The 20,030-nt window shown below is 39.8% G+C and overlaps 3 protein-coding genes across 4 annotated transcripts in view; all 3 read right to left on the bottom strand.

Moving 5' to 3' along the window:
• SLC4A4 (solute carrier family 4 member 4) overlaps positions 1-6,458 on the bottom strand; it is a 231,478-nt gene extending 225,020 nt beyond the window's left edge. The window contains exon 1 of one of the 2 annotated variants that reach the window (XM_074905331.1): positions 6,388-6,458. Coding sequence is in view for 1 of the 2 variants with exons in the window: in XM_074905328.1 (XP_074761429.1) it covers positions 6,223-6,269 (47 nt within the window). In the remaining variant the exon portion in view is untranslated. Of the gene's footprint in view, positions 1-6,222; positions 6,367-6,387 lie in introns of those variants that run through there. The other variant, XM_074905328.1, reaches the window with a different exon arrangement.
• A 730-nt stretch (positions 6,459-7,188) lies between these two features.
• Positions 7,189-19,357, bottom strand: DCK (deoxycytidine kinase). The gene is made up of 7 exons (XM_074905319.1): positions 19,223-19,357; positions 18,083-18,201; positions 14,780-14,973; positions 13,849-13,996; positions 12,177-12,292; positions 11,594-11,693; positions 7,189-8,673 (listed from the first exon to the last, which is right to left on the bottom strand). The coding sequence occupies exons 1-7, from the start codon at positions 19,290-19,292 to the stop codon at positions 8,647-8,649; spliced, it is 774 nt and encodes a 257-aa protein (XP_074761420.1). The 5' UTR covers positions 19,293-19,357; the 3' UTR covers positions 7,189-8,646.
• Positions 18,109-20,030, bottom strand: part of MOB1B (MOB kinase activator 1B) — a 46,010-nt gene continuing 44,088 nt past the window's right edge. The window contains exon 7 of the mRNA XM_074905322.1: positions 18,109-18,201. The gene's annotated coding sequence lies outside the window, so the exon portion shown is untranslated. The remainder of the gene's footprint in view (positions 18,202-20,030) is intronic.

Genomic DNA, 20,030 nt, shown 5'->3' with positions numbered 1-20,030 from the left:
ATGGAGACAGTCTAGATTTACAGTGCATCAGGACAAAATCGGATTAATCACAAAATATTCTAAACCTAGCATGTTTCTTATGTTAGCTTATTTAACTTCAGCCTGAGACAGACTCATTCTCTGATTCATGCTTAGTGACAGCCAATATTGCAGACTAAAGGCTTTATTTGCCTCTCCCTTGCACTTAGCTTTCTCTCACTCCAGTCATCTTGTTAAATAGTTACCAGCCTTTCTATTACCCACCTTATTTCTGCTGCACCAAAACTCTTCAGCTACCAGTTGTTCTTCAATGTATACACTCTCCACCTTCCCCTTTTTTGTGAGGGGGCAGATATTATCATCAACCACGTCTCAGCAGCAATTATCTCCTGGTCACTAGTTTCCTTAAGTTTCCTGTTTCCAGCACCTGACGGCTGATATCTGAACCCCCTGCTTCCAGGGCTGACTACATGGCCTTTGCAAGCAGTTTTTCATCTTCCAGTGGTCTGAAATTTGTAGTCTGTCTCCACTGCTGCAGACAAAAGTTTGCACAAATCATATTGGTAGAATTTTTAAGTGCAGTCCCCTTTTTCCATATCATTTGACAACTCCCATGCAAGTATTTCCACTTTTTATATTTCCCAGATGTCTATTTTTTCAGCATCAAGTAACATTTATCACATTCTGGCTCCTGCTAGCGTTACATCTTATTCAGATAAAAAGGTACACTCATTCATTATCTGTTTACATCTTATTTTTCATTTCAGATATATCTACGCATTAATTATGTCCAGGTTCATAATGAACTTCCTTTCCCTTAATGTGTCTCTCAACTCCCTCTCTTTAAACAACAAAGAACTTCCCTCCAGGTCCTTCCATCCTCCCCAACCATTCATATAGCAGTTAAAAGGTTAAAAATACAGAACAAATCTTAAGGCACTCCTTGCTATCAGCAGAACAGGTGCTATCCAAGAGTCACATTTAGAAAAGCAACTTGCCCGAGACCATATACTGTCAGCAACAGTCACTAGAACCAAGAACTTGCAAACACTAAAACTTTTGTTATTATTTCAGACTAAAGATAATTTTACAAACAGCCCACAGTCCCCTTAAAAAAAAATCACAACTAAACAATGAAAAAAAACCCTAAACCCAAACTATATAGGGTCATAACAGCCATTGTTTAACCAATACTGTGATCTTGCAACTGTTATCATAGGTCAGAGGCAGCACTGAAACACAGAGGTGGAAGTTACACCCAGGGATGCACCAGCTCCCAAGCTGTGTTCATGAAGCAGTCTGCAGGGCCGATGACAAGAATCTAAAGCACAGTATTTTCATTTGTGTGCATATGTCTAGGAAGCTACACTGCAGCTGAGGTCTTCTGGTAAATAAGGAAAGCTGACTGCGTTTTATAGTCCTAATGCATTACACAGTGTATGGTACATGAAATACACTGGCAACTCATCAAGTTAACGGGATTCACAACAACAGACTTTGAGAAACACGTCAGAATGGCAGGATGTTGAGAAAAACCTTGCCATTAACATTAGCTGCTAGGCTTTCCTGCCTACAAATCCATACACCAAGTTGGCCACAGGAAAGAAAAATCAAAGAAATAATGCCTTTTCTATCTCAGATAAAAGGAAGGGGGGGGGAAAAAAAAAGACAGCAGACACTTTGCATGGAGTTATGCTTGAAAAAAATCAAATTACTTGTCTTTTTCAATGAACACAATGCTCCCTTAAAGAAAGACTATAAAGACTTTTAGTAAAACATACCAACAAACAAAAAACCCCAAAACATAACACCCTGAAATCAAAAAGAAGTGGAAATCCATACTTACATTAAGAGGCTGAGAACTGTAGTATCTACATCTAATTTCAAAACCTTAAGTACTTCCTAGTGAAAGACAAGATCATTCAATGGAGATACACTATTCCAGCCAGCAGAAAATGTTGCAGGACAGATCTAACCCCCTGCAGAAATGTCTTCCAAGATCTAAAGCAATGACAGCTATCCAAGATGAGGATCAGTATGGTAACAGCTAGTAGTTTAGCCTAAGTATACAGGCTCAGGCAGTAAAGTGACAGACGGAGCAGTGTAGGTATCCCCATCCAATGTATATGCTGCTTTAAACCAATAAAATGCAAAGAGTTCAGTCCATGAGTAGCAGTGGGACCAATGTCAAAAGAAAATCAGGTTATATTCCAGTGCTAGCGACAAGCAGAGTAGAACAGGCAAACAAAAAACCCTCAAAGACAGTGCAACAAATGCAGAGATAGAGAACATTCCTGACAAAAAGTGACTAAAAGGAGGGTTCTGCAGAGGGACTTCAACAGATCCAGAGATCTTTAGTCCATGCTCCACAGCAAGCAGACAGAGAATTGCTACATTTTCAGCAATGCTTTCTGACCTACTGCCAGTATGTTTCCAGCTGGATTGTAAAGGCAGTCCCAGAAGCAATGCTAACAGCCGTATTTAAAGCCCAAAGTGCAACCAGATGCTGGAGATGTCCTCATCTGAGAGCAACGGGCAAGAGCAGACTTTCAATAAAACATAGAACTAAGATGCATTATCAGTTTGAGTGTATCAGGGGTGAACAACCTTGGGAGAAAAGGAAATTTTCAGGAGAGAGCTAGTGACTCAACTCTGTCAAGGACAAATTCCATCAGCCTTACTGAATGCATAGACTAACTGTAAGTCATTAACAGGTATCGTGAAAAGCCATTACTTACATGAGCCAAAAAGCAACAAACATGATCAAGATTCTAGCTGTGTCACACAAGTTTTAGTGTGCAATATAGCCATAAGACTTGGCAGACACTGTTAGAAATAATTCCTAGAGCGTACCATGCCACAGCCTCTGAGCATCAGATATCAGTCCTGCCCATACTACAATGTTGAACAGGATGGGAAGCTACAAGCAGCAGAACAATCACCCACTAGAACACAAGCATCATGCTGCCCTCTGAGGAAAAGGCTCGTCTTGTGCACAAGCCTTGATTATGTTCAAAGGGGACAGAGAGTAAATCTCAGCAGGTAAGAGCTGAAACCAAGAGATCAGTAGGTACTTCACAGCTAGATGTCTAAGTATAGTAGGTGTACATATTAGATAGAAGAACCCGATTGTAAGTGCATGCACAATAGCACGAAGCACACTGAAAATAGAGACTGCCCAAGAAAAGGAGAGCTCCCAGCCTCAAGGAATCTGTTAACTTTTCAAGACCTAAAATGGCTCAATTCCATAAAATAGAGCTATATTCCTTTGCCACAACACACAGCAAGTCTACCACATTCAGAATGTTTAAAGATCCAGAATGTTTAAAGCATGCTCCAGCAAGAACTGCAGTTAAAGATGGCCATAAAAGCTATGGCATCTTAACCAGCTATCCTAACAAGCTATCATCAGACTGTGGCCACAGTACACTGTAACAGAAACCCCACTTGTACAAGCTTTTCAACTGACATGATGCCTATCCTTTAAACAATAATAAAGCAGAGACAGCAAAGAAACTGTTGACAAGGACAAGCACACAGAAAATAAATACCTACCCAACTACGTTGGATCATTGCAATAACCCCTCATGAAACAAGTGGCATTGCAGATCAGGAACGGATTCCTAAAAAGTAAAGTCCTGCTTTCTGTGACAGCAGATCTTCTTCTGAAGCACAGCACAGAGAGGACACAGGCAGCTGATCCAGACCAGCAACAAAACAGTCAATGACCTGAGGCCACTGTACACAGCTGAGAGCGTCAGGGTAAAGGCCATGAGCTAGCCCCACAGACAGGACAAAGCCAAAGGTGCAGTGGAAACTTCTCAAAGCGCAACAGCTATTGTTTTAAGGAATTAGTGGAGGCAAATCTAAACGTTATGAGGAAAAAAAGAGCACACTGTTAGCATATATCCACAAACAGTGCTGAAGCCAGAGCCCCAGCAATCAGGTGGGCTAACACAAGATAATTGCTCAGAAAAGAGGGCTAAAAAACCTCTGATAGTGAAATCAAACAGAGGCAGAAGCCACACCCTCAAGTAGACTGTGTACTGGTGAAATTTTGGCTTTAAAATGTCTGTTACAACTTGTACAAGATCATGTTTTTAGTAGTTATTAAAAGACAAATCACAACAACCTAGAAGGAAATTGGAGAGAAAAGCACAGAATGCAGGACAGAAGTCTGGAGAAAGCACAGGAACGTACCCTGGATGAACTGCAGTGGCAACATCTTTGTAAATAACTCTCAAGAACCAACTGACTTTTTCTAAGTTGGTCAGTACTATTAGCCAGCAAATATACACAGTGCAAACTGGACTACCTTGCCATTCTGGAGATATGTATTTGTAATATACACCCTGCCTAAGACATTGGGAAGAGTAGTCAGCAAAAATCCAAGAAATGGGCAACAGTCTACATTTTAATTTAGCATGCCCTATATTATTATTCACACTATCATATTATTTATAGCCATGGATTGAAACCTAAACCTAAGAACAACAAGTAACCTACACACAACAGTTTAGACTTTTAAGCTCTGTGCATTACACTGATTTTACACCCATGCTGAATACCAGCCTAAAGTAAAATCACTGTACCACTTACTCTCAACATGGAATCCATACTTCTTGTCACTACTGGATTTCAATCAGAACTTCAGAGCCATACCCAGTTCAGGTTTATATTTGGCACATAAAGTATTGTGCGTGACTTCAGTTAGAAGAATTCATAATTGCTTTATCTTCCCAGTACACTGCCAGCATTAGTACTGCTCACTGTCTGCATTCAGGCCTGATAGCTCAGAGCTAGAAGACCGTTATCGCTCAGACACGTCTGGATTAGTGTTATCCATGTGCCAATATTCCCTCACAGAACAAAAACAGCTGGTGGCTGCACGAAAGACCTTCTGGTATCAAAATTTGCTCCCATTTGCTCAGCCTTTTCTAGTCTTCCACTTAATCCAGTGGGGGCTTGCTTTACTCCCCTCCTTCCAGATCAAGATTCACCTTTCAGTAGAGTATTTATTGATCAGTTTAATGGTTTTGCTCTGGCAAAGAGAGGAAGTGACCTTTTCCTTCTTTACCTTTTCCAAAGCCATTCACTGTTAAAACAGATGCTCCTCTTGCAGCCAGCTCAGAGAGAGAACTGAGGACACAAGGACCTCGCGTGGCAGGCTCTGCACATAGCTTCACCATTGCCCCTAGCTACAGGCACTGCAGCACAGGTTTTAACATCAATTTTTACTTCAAGATTAAATTGGTAATGTTTCCTTTCCTCACAAATGATGACAGGTTTTGGTGGCCACATTTTTCAGTGAACAAACTTCAACACAACTGATGTTGCACTCATGGCTTTTAATATCTTTTAAACCAAAAAAATAATTTCTATCAGCCATGAATCTGAGCCAGTGACTCCTTTTTTCATGAGGACATCAAAACATCCCAGTCAAAAATCTAAAACCAGAGCTGCCTTCATTCTCAATTATTTAACAGAGCACTTCAGACCTACAAAACAGCACATCAGAAGGCTGGAAGGATTAGTTAGTTAATACTGAAGACATCAGGAGATATCAATATTTTAAAGATGAAAAGACTGAAGCAAAGAGCAATTTACTCACAGTCACACAGCATATCTAAATGGGAGCTGGGAAAATAGCCTTGGTGTCCCTACACCTAGATACGCTGAAACCTCTCAGCAACAGCAACTGCACACTCTATTTTCCCAAAATAGAACTTAATCATTACTACATACATACTTCCTTGGTCTATGCTTAATAGTTTATAGTGAATTTCTCCTGTGTCATTTTTATTTCACAAATAGATTCCCGGAGTCTTCAATTACTGGAAAAAGAACAGAATAATCTCAATACATCACATTTTATATACAATTCCATTATTATGAAGTCTGCTTAAATAAACAGAAAACAATAGAAATAAGTACCTGGCAGAAAATTATAGAAAATCAAGTTCTACCTACAAAATCTATTGCTGTTTGAAGAAGTATTTATATTAAGAGAACTCAAAACCCATGACACAATAAACAACTACAAGGACTGAAAATAAAGTAAGGCAATATCATGTCCCTTGCTCACACACGTACTTGCATAGCAATTAAAACATTACCAATCAGTATTTTAGTCTGTATCCTAACTGGAAAAAACAAAACCCACATACCGATTTTGTTCCCCAATTGTGATGACACTTGAACAAAACAAGCATTTCTAGCCAGTTCCATCAAAGTCTCTCTTACCCAAGGGAAGAGAAAGGGACACGGCACTCAGACTGTAAAAACCTCATCAACCAAACAGCAGGTAGTTCAGGAACCTTCCATATCTCTAATAGGCAAAAAAACAACACAACAATCCCATTTTGTGGTAGTCTGGGAATAGATTTAGGCAAAGAAAAGAATACTGACAAATTTGAAAGTCTGAGGTACTGTTAGAGCTGCGAGGTTTAAGCAGATGCACAGGCAGAACAGTCTAAGGACATCTCTGCTTCTGTTTATGCTGCATCTGTCCTACATACAAATAACCACAGCTTCATGTACTTCAGCCCAACTACTTCCAAAGCTCTGAGAAGCGTGGGGGCAGGTGGAGGGGGGGGTGGTGGTGTTTTGGGTTTGTTGTGGGTTTTCTCCACAGCAATTAAAAACATTCTAATGATTGGTCATGACTTAGCTCCTTCAAACTCAAACTTGGCAGTCAAGAGATTTTGTAAAGCTTTCTGGAATGGGATGCAGATAACCTGCCACAGAATTTCTGTGTGCTCTGTGATGGGTTTAAAAAGAAGCCTTTATTAGAACTCAGACTTGTTTACTCCTTGCAATGAGCACTGTCATTCCAATTCCTGTAATTAAATCCACAATTTTGACAGTTGAAACTGTAGGAATAATTGCACTGTTAATCAAAATAAGTTGTTACTGTTCAGACAGTTGCCAAGAATGTTTTAAAGGCTTCTACTATGCGTTTCAAGCAAATCTGAGCGTTCCACCTCACTTCATTTCTGGAACAAAGATCTTAGAATCTTTCCTTTTACTAGGCAATCTTGAAGTCCAAAATGTTTTCTACCTTACTATTACTACCTTCCACTACAAGATAAATATTATGCAAAACACTTCTACTGATCAGTAAGTTATACGTATGATACATTTTATATAATCCTGTGTCTCTATCCCATAAACTCATTTCCCATACATGAAAAAAGTCTGAAGCTGGTCGCAGTGTTTCAGAAATCCTGGAGAACAGAGAATACATCATCTTAAATTCATGCATTGTACTAGTATTACATACCAGCAATCTACAACATCAGTTCTTTTACAAGACAAGGAAGCCAACACTATTAAGCATTGAAAAAGTCTTTCCAACCACTTTTAATTTTCAGTCAATGGTTAGAGAATGCCAGCAAAATTCCAACCACAAAGGAAGAAATTTCATCTCAAATTAGCAGGTACTACAGGCATTACAGTAGACAATAAAATGCTTTACGATAAAACTTGGCATTCAAAAGCTAACTGTGCAATCATTCAGAAAAGTTTAAAGCCGAACAAAGAAGCTCATAAAACACAGTACTTGAGATGTGTACCCTGTATAGTTTATATTTTCTGCACCTGAAACAAAAGTGGCTCAGTTAATAAAACAAGATGCACTAGAACAGCAGCTACTCCACAAAGTTCTCCCCTTCTTACTACAAGACGATGAGAAAGGACAGCCTACTTCAAGTATGGCAGTATCTTGCGTAAGCTCCCAGAAGGCCCAGTTAACAAATGGAGAAGCTGGAACAAAAGCAGGAAGCCACCTCTGACATCCAAAATGTGATTAAGGAAAGGTTTAGAAACATGTCATTTACAGATGGAGGCCATTTGCAAAATTTTCTCCTTCCTTTTACCGTACCTATCAAGCAAACATACTCCTCTACAGGAAAAGAGCACTTGCCAACAACAATCACCAGCTGTTTTATTAACAACCTTAAAAAAAAAAAATTGAAACACACCCCCCCACACCACCAACCATGCTAGAGAATGGAAAACCTCTTAATATCACAGTTAGCAGTGCACAAGGAAAACCGATCCAAAAAACGATTTGGCATCTACAGAATTTCAGCCATATTTGGATTTGTTTAAATTCAGTGTATTCTGTGAAGAACTTCATCTCCATCAAAATCGTCAGACAACTTTTTTTTTATACCTTGCAATATAAAACTCCACGCTATATTAAAATGTCTTCACCAGCAAAAACAGGTTTTACTTTTTTCTTCCACAGAATCAGACACTGATTACAAATCAATTCCACTAAAAAAGCCACTCAAGAGAACTAAAAAGACTAAAAACTACCTTCTTGAAAAGTAAATAGCTACTGGGCACAAAATAAATTAAAAAATACAGTAAAATACTCCAGAAGAACTTATTGCTCTGATTAGAAACAGGTGCAATATTTGAGAACTCTCAGAATTCTAGTATCTTCAGAATTTGTGTGTGTTATTTAATATAATACTGAACAGACTTTCTGATTTATTTAATCATTTCTCTATTCACAAAGTTTGTTTGTTCCCCACAATTACATCAACAGGATTGAGTCCTGCCTCTCCAGAGGCCTTCTATAAAAGCAGAAGCTGTACTTCAGATTTTGATCAGACAGATGTTTGGAACATTCTGACTCTGCCTGCGCTTCAAAGAGGATTATAAGGTGCTCAAAAATTCTTTGACCTGCAAAAAGAAACAAATATTGTCAGTGAAACTAAGTATTTATCAACAGAAATATACAGCAACTACATTTACCTCTCCATTGCTTTATGCTTTATTGCAACCCACAGAAACAGGAACTGGAAAAAATAATCTTAGGCTTAGCTATGCCATTTCCTGTCCATCAAGAACTTTTTCAGCCATGGTACCTGTAATTTAGGAGGCACAGAGAGACATGCTTTGGAATGGTGCTCATTCTTCCCGTGGTCCTAAACCACAGCCCTACATCATAAATGAATTATCTTAAAAGCAGGTCTAAGTTAAATATGGGGAAGATAATGACCACCTTGAAAGATCTGTCATTTGGAAGACACCAAGTCACACCCACTACCAGAACAGCATTCATATTAATGTCAATGAACAAACCAATGCATCTAATTAGTATGTTCCTTGGAATTTGAGGTTCACAAATAAATAATAAAACAACACCTAGCAAAACCAAAGTACTTGAAAAAAAAATCTGATACTGTAGAACAATGCCATAAATAGTTCAGCTACTGTTGAACTTATTTCCGGTATTTCAAGAGTGGCAAAAATGGCTACAGCTACCAAAAAATTACTAGTGAAGTTCTGGCCCATAGAACCCCAAGGCACTTAAGACAACATCTTGAGTTCCGGTCACCACCAAAGGCTGAAGGAAGACAATGTGATGAGAACACGCTTCTTGCCACAGGTATGTATGCATTTTTGGTGTGTTCCCTCCATTCCCCATCACCAAAAGAAAAAGAGTAACTACTCCCTCCCATAAAGCATAGGGATAAGAAGAGGTGGCAGTCAGGGCCTGGCCACTTTTTTTAAAAATATAATCCCCCAGGAGATACAAGACCCAAGGAACACAGCCTAGGCAAACAACACTGTTTCAAGAACGTCCTGGCAACTACACTATGATATAGCCTGAACTGGCAGCATTTTCCTCTCTGTCCACTCAAGCCAACCTACTGCACAGAAAGGAACTGACAATTCACTAGAGAACATGGCTTTATTCTTTTGGCAGATGCTCTCAAACAGAGAGACCATCTGTAAACGTTTTGTTCAAATTCTTGATGTGAAATGGAAACAGATCTTGGATTGCATTCTCTAACTGTGACCCTTCCCTTCCTAGTTCAGGGCTCAAGGAAGTAGAGAAGGGAACACATAACTATGCCAACACCCTCACCTGAAAGGTATCACGAGAAAGCCACCCTCCACTTTAGAAAGCAGCAACAGTAACAGTGCATGATGAACCTTATCACAGTTTACACACTAAGCCTAGCTTCAGGATGGGTCTCAAAGCGAGCATCACAACAGAGAAGGAAGCATACGGGTTTTAGGTGCCCACGGGACATGAATGTACACTAAAGGCCAATGCACACAGCCTCATGAAGAGTGTAGCAGTTCTGGGACTCCACTTTAGAAATGCCAAAAAATAACGCCAATACAGGCTTTTAGGCTGTTCCCAGATAACCTGACAGATACACAGGAGTAACTCCTCTGAAATCCCTTACTGAGGTGCCTGAGCTTGACCTTATCTCACATTGCAGATAGGAAGTATATTCACTCCACAGCTGCAATGTCCAGTCATTCCATCAATTAAAAAGCTTTAAAAGAGCAAATACCATGAAGGCTGGTTTTAATCAGGTGAACAGTTCTACTTCTCAGTGGATAAACTGAGATCAAAGGACAAAGCTGCTTCTCTCATGAGGTAAACAACTTATTTCCAAAGAGCAGAAAAATGTGCACATACCATTGCTAAGGTCTGTAACTCGTTGCAACCACTCAAATAAAAGTCAGCTGAATCCCATCAAGACTCAAATATCAAACACCTGAGCAGTTAAAATGTTGATGGTTTGGCCTAGCTTTAAAATATTATTACAAATTTTTGTGCTAAGGATTATATCTTCTTAATGCAAATAGAAACCTCTACTTGAATTCTCCTTATGTCAAACAGACATTATTTTTTCCACGCCTTCAAATAAAACTAAAACATACTTTTGATTTATATTCTGCATTACTTCCTAAACAAAGTAGAAAGCTACATTTGAAAAGTATTCCCTGAAGTTTCAGACCACTGCTTTTGAGATGGATTTTGAATAACACTTTAATTAATACAACTGAAGGGAAAAACTTAAATGACAGTACCAATTTAATAAACAAGACTAAAAGTAAGGAGTATTGCAGCAGTCTGTAAGACTGAACATAACTCCATGACCTAAATATTTTAGAACAACGATTATACAGTGAAGTATATTTTCACAGCAATTTTTAGAGCAAAGGATCCCTATTTGCATTAGCTATACTGCCTTTTGTTGTGACACACTAACCAGACAAGTGGATAGCCCATGCTCTCTTTTGTTCAGTTAGAAATACCTGCAAAACCTAAAATAGTCTGCCATTGGCTCACTGCTTTGGATCAAAATTAGGCTTCAGGGTCATGTAAAATCATCCTTCAATTTTCCGTCGTAACTGTTACATACTGTATTTTCACAGTACCTGGCACCAAAGTTCTTTTACTGACTAGCACTGGAGGTTAGAGACTTTCACACCTAATACAAGGAATACTTTACCCCTGACATCCAACTCAGACCTGTGTAGATTTCTTCCTCTCTCTCGACAGCTACCCTCATCCTCTTCCACCCCCATTCACATTTCTTAGCACAATGTTAGATCCTGCACATATCTGCAAACAAATCTACTAGAGAAAGTCTGCTCAAATAAGCCTGAATATTTCCTATTTTTTAAATTTACGGAAAATTTGTGTAGGAAATAAAATGAAGAACCACAAGTTTTAAGTCTTGTCTGACTTCAAAGAATGCTACATTTTAAGATGCAAGAAGTATACTGAAGTCATTCTGACACGCTGGCAATTAGCCTAAATCATCAGTTTGTTCTGCTTGTGAAAATTTACCTTTTCAGTCATGTGATCATATCTGTCCTTTTTGCCTTTGAAGTCTTCATTAACATCTAATGTTAAAATAGGTATTCCCTGTAGATATTCAAAATCCGTTCTGTATTGGGATAAAAACAAAGGAAACATTACTAGCTGAAAAAAAGCATACATCATTCAAGTCCCTGTCAGCATTTTCATTGTTAAGAATCCCATGAAAAAAAAACTTCATACCTAAATTAGTCATGAATTCTGAATATAAAGGAGCTTGAATTTGCAGTGTGGTTCCTAGGATATATTATTGATTCTTGAACATTCTGTTCTACCAGAACCTAATGTTAAATTCAACTGTGTATTAAAATTAGCTCAGCTGAATCCTCTGCTGTTCAGAGCTCTATCTGAAGAGAACGCAAAACACATTGCATGTCCTAGCAAAAATTAACATGCTGTAAAGCCAGTACTACTAAGGCAGAATACATAGAAATATTCCTTGAGTTTAACTTTACATATCACAGGAAAAGCTGAAGTTTCACTGGTGGAAAAAGCACTATGGAACATCGTTAAAGATCTGCCCATCTTTAAGTAACCATTAAACAAGCCCTACCTCAGTGTCCTGTGCTGAAGCCAACTTTCATGTTTGTAGTGTAGCTTCTCCAGATATTCAATGGGAATTTCTTGCTCTTCATCTCTTCCACGCAAGTAAATCCTATTTAAACATTTCTGAAGGCAAAATATATTGAAAAAAAAAAAAAGAATTGGTTAGTTTTACAGACCTATAGAGGAAGTCTAGTTTTTTGACAACCCTTCCTACTGTGCTCCATATGCCACTCTTTGCCAAAGGTGAACATTCAACTTGCTAACTATCTTACGAGCATAGAAACACTATGCCATGTTCAACTGATGGAGCCCATGGACTACACACAAAATCAAAGGAGTCAAGGCATCACATCATTTCTCCAACACAAGGAAAGGTCTCAACTAAGCTCTTTATTAAAAGAAAGGGTATCAGTGTATTGCATGAAAAGAGCACAGAAATACCCATTTGACATTATAGACAGGCATTTCAAAATCTCATGTATTTCTGGCTCTTAGGAACCCAGTTTAAACTCATCTATTTCTGGCTCTTAGGAACCCAGTTCTTGCAAATGCAGTAAAGAATTTGCTCCTGTCCTGAACACATCCAAAGCTTCAATAACAAACCCTTTAAAACTGTGTTAATTTGTAATTTAAATATATGTTCTTGACTTTAAAGTTAAAAGAAAAGCCCTCCATAGTAAGCCTAGTAAAAAAGGCTTCAGAGAAACTAGCACGTTACACTATGCAGTTGTTTGAAACAACAGTAACAAAGCTGAAAGCACGAAAGCCCTAAGTAAGGAAGCATGGAAGTGACCTGTAGTTAATTATGGCAATTAAACTCTTATGTTTTTCTCTTGTTGATGTTTCATACTCAAATGATATAGTCATTATGTTGTTCTCTCCTTTTAAAAAATATCAGATGCTCCAAGATCAAAGCATTGTCATAAAAAAATCACTCACAATAGGTGCATTCATCTGGCTTAGCTCCATCGCTCCAGGTGCAAGGGCTTCACACACCCACCCCCAAATCAGCTGTGACATTAACTGCAAATTCTTATATGCATCACAGCAATGTTCCTATAGCTATTTTGTACTTTCCTTTTTTTTTTTTTTTTATTCCACCACTTTTTTCTGGTTTGCTCTTATCATATATTCTGGTTTTGTAGTTAGAAAATTCTTATCATCACATTTTATTTAAAAATACACAGGCTACATTTGAAAGAACATTCTTTAAGTATTTCCAGATTGTATTAGTCATAACTCAAGTATTATAGTCTTCAGGGGAATGATACAATCTGAACTGAACTCTAATTCTTAGGACTCTTACAGTGAAAGGTAAGGGTAGCTCAAGACTTTGAGAAGAGTACATTTCAAGGAGAGTTTCGCAACTGTTTCCTTGCCCAAGACGTTCAAAGCAATCCCTAAAACAAAGATATGGTGATATGTAATGACACACAAACGTGACCTTACCGGACTTGACTGCAAGCATGTTTTTATTTTATCATAAAAAAGGTCTAGAATCACCTACTTTTTTTTACGTTTAGTTAAGCCCTACACTTACACCTACTTACATATAGTTAATCCTACAGTTTTTGTAAAAAAAAAATACTATGGAAGCATAGACAAGGATCAAATTTTACAGGCAAGGCACAGAACATGTACTCTCATTCTCTGTGCATTCATAAGTTTTTATTCCCCACCTCAGGAGTGGCTCTGAGATAAATGATCCCATCCAGTGCCAGGCTTTGACCAAACTGCTTATTCATCCAGTCATGCCAATCTTGGTAAACAGTCCATTCCGTTTCATTCATGCAATCAGACTCATATAAATTAGCTGCAAAGATATATCTGTGAACACAAAAGAGTTACATAAACGAAGATTAGCCTGAACACAGTCATTACTTTGTTTGCATGAAGTGCTGCACAGTAACTAGAAAAGAAGCTGAGCACAGCAGTTCTGTAACTTCTCTGATGTATGCTTGGACTGGAAATAAACATCTAGTATCCCCATCCTGTAATTACATCCACTACCATTGCCCATAGCAGTGTCCACAAAAGCAGTAACATTTGAAGCTCGGGTATCTATTCAGGAATAATCTATAGCCACCACTGGTTTGTACACTGTGGTCATTTATTTACAATACATTAGAACACAGTGAACACCTAAGGACTGTATGATGGGATTTAGTTATTAAATCTAACCTTCCGAATTCAGAAACAGAGAGCAATATGAAATAACCAGACCTGTCTCAAGAAGAGTAAAAGAAAACAAGACAAAATGACAAAGAAAAAAATTGCCCTTGACTCTTCTTGATGCTTACTCCCCTCTTTTCTTTGAAGGGAAACATGCATGCACAAATCATAAAAACCCTACCCACAAAGAATGAGAAACTACACATACCTAATCAAGGTTATACAACAAAACTATAAACCCTCAAACTAGTAATTTTATTTCACTCTCAACACCAACAAGAGAAAGGTAACAAACCACTTGAAGTGACTGTGATTCACCAGTATCAAAATTACAACGAAAGGAGGTACAAAACTCAGGCAAGCTCTGCTTTTTATTTATTTCTGCATTTTACTTGGGAGAATTTTGATCTCCATTATAAGGAGTTCAGTCCAACATACCTGTCACTGTAGACAGATCGCTCAAAGAAGACAACAGGATTCTCTGCCTCTCTGAGCTTGCCATCAAGGGATCTGAGCTGAGCCCGGATCCTGCTGAGACATGCGTATGACTGGAAAGTGAAAGACCACCTTTCTGGTTTGTCATACATCATCCGAAGCACATTTCCGCCACTCTTCTGTGATTCAGTCAGCTCCTGGTTTTAAACAAACACAGTGACGCTTGAAGTTGAAAGGTGGATGATTAAGGTAAAACAGAATTGCTCTACTACGCTAAAGCTGTTCAGACTTTATTCCAGGTTTACAATTGCATCATTTACCTCTCAACCCTATTTGTAAGGCAAGGCATAAATGCCATTAATGTTATTTCTCCTTTGGCACTGAGCTGAATAAGTAGCTCTCTGCAACCTACAATGCCAAAATGCCCAAGTACCAAAACACTTCAATCACCATTTACAAGCTTTAATACAAGAACATCATCCTACTGGTACAAAAAGTCAACAACATTGTAGAAAAATCCATGCTCCTGTTACTCTGACAAGTGTGAGTTTAAAGTTGAGCTTGTTTTGTTTTTCCATCTGGTAATTACAGTTCATATGGTAACAACTGCTGATGCAGCATCTTATGCTCTCATCTTACCTGGGAGGCTCAGAACAGACTCCAGGCCAAAGGTCTCCCTCAGCCCAGGAGCATAGCTCAAACACCTTGAGACAGCCACTAAAGCTCATGGAATCTGAAAGCTGTGTGCTGCACTAACTAAAAAACACCCTATCAAAGATGGCTGCTTCTGTCTGAATCTGTTTGCTACACCAAGACCAAATCCAAATATTGACATATTTTCAAAAACCTAGAAGTCATCACCTAGGTGACAGCAATTAAGATTCTGGAATTCAAGATTTTATCCTCATCTCTAATTCCCTGCAACCATACCTACATGTCCAGCACCATGCTCTGACACTGTGGCCAAGTGGCACACAAGCAATACCCACAGCACAGTACTTTCTAAGCCTCCAAAAGAGGTAGCTACATGCAGTGCACTTTCAGCAGTCCCCAGGCTACCCTAGTGCTCAAACTGTGCCTGGGAACTGCCTGGAAGAGCCCTAGCTGGCATGGGACAGAAGTCTGCTAGGGACAGGGGACACAGCCTGGTTCCACTATCCAGGATATGCACCCACCACCACCCCCGTAGTCAATTAGAGAAGATGTAGCTACAGTGACCTTTCACAAGTCAGAAGACCCTTACTTATCAGTTTCATCAGTAAGAAACAAAAGATAGAACTATCCTCTGGAAAAGATTCCAATGTCCTTGAAAAACACTATATGAAAAAGCACAGCACTAAGCTATCTGAAGTATTTCAGGTACAGCTTTCTTAAGAACTAACAGTTACAAAAGCAGTAATACACACCTCTTTCTGTGAACACACACACATTAAAAAAATACCCAATTTTACTTTTTTTTCTAGTACTGTGGGACAATGAAAGTACCAGCTTTATTAAAAATGGAAAAGTGAACATCTACTTTTTGATATTAAGTTATATTAGAAAAGCAGTAATCAAGATCCCAAATGCTGATAACTTTCCTCAGAAAAGGGAAGGAAAAGGGTAAAAAATAGGCAAAGGCCTATTGTTTAGGCTATACAATATTCATACTTAGAAACTGGTGTGCAGCACTGTACTGTGTTACAGCAGCTGCTGCTCTTACTGCAGGAATTAGCCAACAGAAGGGACATTACAAGCTACTGACAATACACACAAGACTAAGAGATACCTATATACACATGACAAACAGATTAACTCACAGAGTACAGTCTTGTCTTTAGAAACTTTATTTTGAAGTGTTTTCTGACTAATTTTAGAGGTCATATATTACTTCATATTTCTGCAAACCAGGCAAAGCAAAAGGAGAAAAAAGCGTGTAAGTCTAACTTCAGGGATGATCATGACGGATTTGAAATTTTACATTAAGCTTACTGGACCTGACTGGGATGGCATTAACTTCCTCTGAAACAGCCCCCACAGTGACGTATTGTGGATGAAACAGCGTAACACACCACTGTTTTGGCTATTGCTGGACAGTGCTTGCACAGCATCAAGGCTTTCTGCCTTTCTCAGTCTGCCCCCCAGCAAGTGGACTGGGGTGGGTAAGAAGCTGGGAGGGATGCAGTCAGGACAGCTGACCCCAACTGCCCAAAGGGATATTCCACACCACAGAACATCATGCTCAGCAATTCAACTCAGGTTCTGGAAGAAGGAGGAGGGGAGGGCTTTGTCTTCTAGAGTAGCTGTTGCTCAGAGACTGGCTGGGCATTGGTCTGCTTCTAGGAGGGGGTAAGCAATTGCCTTTGCATCACTCCTTTCTTATCTTCTTCCCTTTGCTTAATAAACTGTTTATATCAACCCATAAATCAATTGTCTTGCTTTTTTTCTTCCTCTTCTCTGCTGTGGAGGGGTGAGCTGGGGTTTGTGTGGGTCTTTAGCTGCTGGCTGGGGTCAACCCACCACACTAAATTAAAAAACCCCAATCTTTAACTTGAAGTTCAAATCTATTAAATTTGTTTGTTAGCCCAGTTCTTAACAGAAAGGACTTTAGTCTGGTTTTGTATTTGTATTTACTTTGGTATCATGAAGAAAGAAGAAAAAAATTAGCTAACTCTGAAAATATATAGCTCAGGAAAAGTTAGAAACAACACACCTCCATTATTAGTTTACATATTTAATTTAACCAAAACATGTTGTATTTTTTGCCAGATCCGAAAAAGAAAAACCTTCTACAATTCATCAAAGCCTGTCTACACAGCAATGACTTTGGCCACTAGATAACTGCTGGATTGCCAACAGAACTATAGGTAGCTGACAGAAAAAAACAACACGATAAACAACTAAGCAGTAGTTAATCATTTCCTAGACATTTTAGAGGACACCTTCCACGACAACCCTCTGCTCTCACCTGGTTAATTCACAGTTGCTACAAGTAACTTCTGCCTAACTTTTTTCCATCCCTTGCTTTTATACGTAACATAGAGCAAGCTTTTACTTTTAGAATTTACATCCTGATGTTGAATAACACTTGTTCTATAACACACCAAGCAAACTGAAATACAGGAACTCAAATATTGTGATAAGAATCAGCAATAACGTTGCTATCATGTACATTTTTTAAAATACCTAGTCTATCAGATATATTGGCCTTTTAAAATTAGAGAAACATTTGAATCTTTTTTTTTGTTCGGGGTTTTTTTGGTTGATTGTTGGTTTTTGGTTGCTTTTTTTAAAAAAAAAGTTTCATCTTCATCTCTTTTACCATACCTCACAATCCTCTTCAGACTTTTGCTGAACATTGCACCATCTAGCTACAGGCTCAGGAACAACTTCCCATTCCTCATCAGCTTGTTTGAGAATATTCACAAATGTTGATTTCCCTGCAGCTGTAGAAAAAGCATTCAGGAAGAATGGTAGTCAAAACACACTGATAGTGTCATTACTTAACTAATATACAACTCTATTTTGCAGTCCCATAAATGAGTCTCACACACACATGTACTTGTGACTTCATGACAAGCATGAATTAAAGATGTATCATGCACCACATATCAATTAATTGATAAATTTTGTACCACACAGCACCAATAGCCAATTCAAAAAAAAAATCACGTCTCAGCCTAGATGAGTCATCTAAGTTCTAGAAAGTTACATCTGCAATTAGAACACTAAATCTTTATTTTTTAAAGATACTTAGTGGTCCACTCTTAGGCATGAAGTTGCAGTCTTCCTAAGCTATTTTAGGAACAACAACAAAAAAGCAAGCAACTCTGAAAAATAGGAAGGAAGAGTGCTGGTTTCTCAAATGAAGATGCGAAGTACTTCCTACAGTAATCATTAATCTGAAAACTGAAAAACGTTCAAGAAGTTTTAAAAAGAATATCTAAACCTAAGAAAAGCCAGTCAGTTGGCTATCAACCACCAAAGTATCTATCAGTAAACAAACCGACACCCTGGCAACTCCTATCTTCGATTTTTTGCCTCTTGCAAAAAAAAAAAAAAAAAAAGTATCTCATTACGAACGGCCCACAACTTCTGCTCTTTTTAACAGTTAAACAGTCTTCTCTTGTTAATTAGCAGGAGTATTAAACATTACAAGTTTGACCTGACAGTCTGCATTTACACAGGTGTTTTACATTACAATCAGGAAAGGTGTGAGAGAAATCCAGGACTTCAACATCTTTGAGAAGGTTAATAAATTAGAAAATGGAACATAAAGTTACACACACAGCCTCCCACATCTCGTCATTGTTATAACTTTAATTCCTACGGTGGAAGTTATTAATTGGGTGCCTCTTCCCTCGCCGACGCCCCCAAGCTCCGCTAAAGGCCAGGCCGCCCCTCCTGCCGCCCTCAGCCTCCCCCCGGCCCGGCCCGGCCCCGGTGAGGCGACCGGCAGCGACTCACCGATGTTGCCCTCGACCGCGATCTTTTTGATCCTGCCCTCCTGCCGCCCGCGTTTGGGCGGAGTGGCCATGGGGGTCAAGAGGCGGGAGGAGCGGGGAGGCCGCCGCTGCCCGCGCAATGGAAATAACGGCGATAACGGCCGCCGCGCCCGGCCCGCACCCGCCTTCGAATTTGGCGCGCGGCGGGCGTGACTGCGCGAGCCCTGACGTCACGGCTCCTGACGTCACGGTACGGGTGGCGGCGAGGGCTGAAGGGGAAAGGGAAGGCCCGGCCGCGGGAAGCCAGCGCGGAGGGCGCGCGGCGGGCAGGCGGCAGGGCGGCCGGTCGAGCTCGGCGCTGCGGATTCAGGCAGAGCTGCGGCAGGAGAGCGCATCGATGGGCCGGCGCCACCCCTGCCACGAGTTGCTCGGTTCTCGGCCCGGCGCCTAGCCCCGGGCGAGGGGAGGGAGGGAGGCGAGCGAGCTGGCCTTCCCTGCCTCCCGGGCAGCGCTCCCCCACGGCCACAGGCAGAGTTTCCTTGTACGCAGAAACCCAGGGCTACGCACCTGCCCTCAGAGCAGGTCAAAGGCCACATCGACGTGAACAAAAGGCCCTCACAAGCAACCATTTCCCTCAAAAAAACCTTCCAGAAATATCTTACAGGTGACATGCAGGTTGGTGCCACTAATTTAGCAGCTTATTGCTGAAAACCCCCCGCCAGCCACCAAACTCATATTTGACAACGTGTTTCGTGGAGTACCATCACAGTGTACAAACGTTTTGGTTCTTGAGTGACCAAGTGGGAAAAAAAATCCTCAGAGCTACGCAA

The sequence above is a fragment of the Athene noctua genome, chromosome 4, assembly GCF_965140245.1.
Source record: "Athene noctua chromosome 4, bAthNoc1.hap1.1, whole genome shotgun sequence".
In the NCBI taxonomy this organism is placed as follows: Eukaryota; Metazoa; Chordata; class Aves; order Strigiformes; family Strigidae; genus Athene; species Athene noctua.
This window is presented reverse-complemented; position numbering and strand designations above follow the sequence as displayed.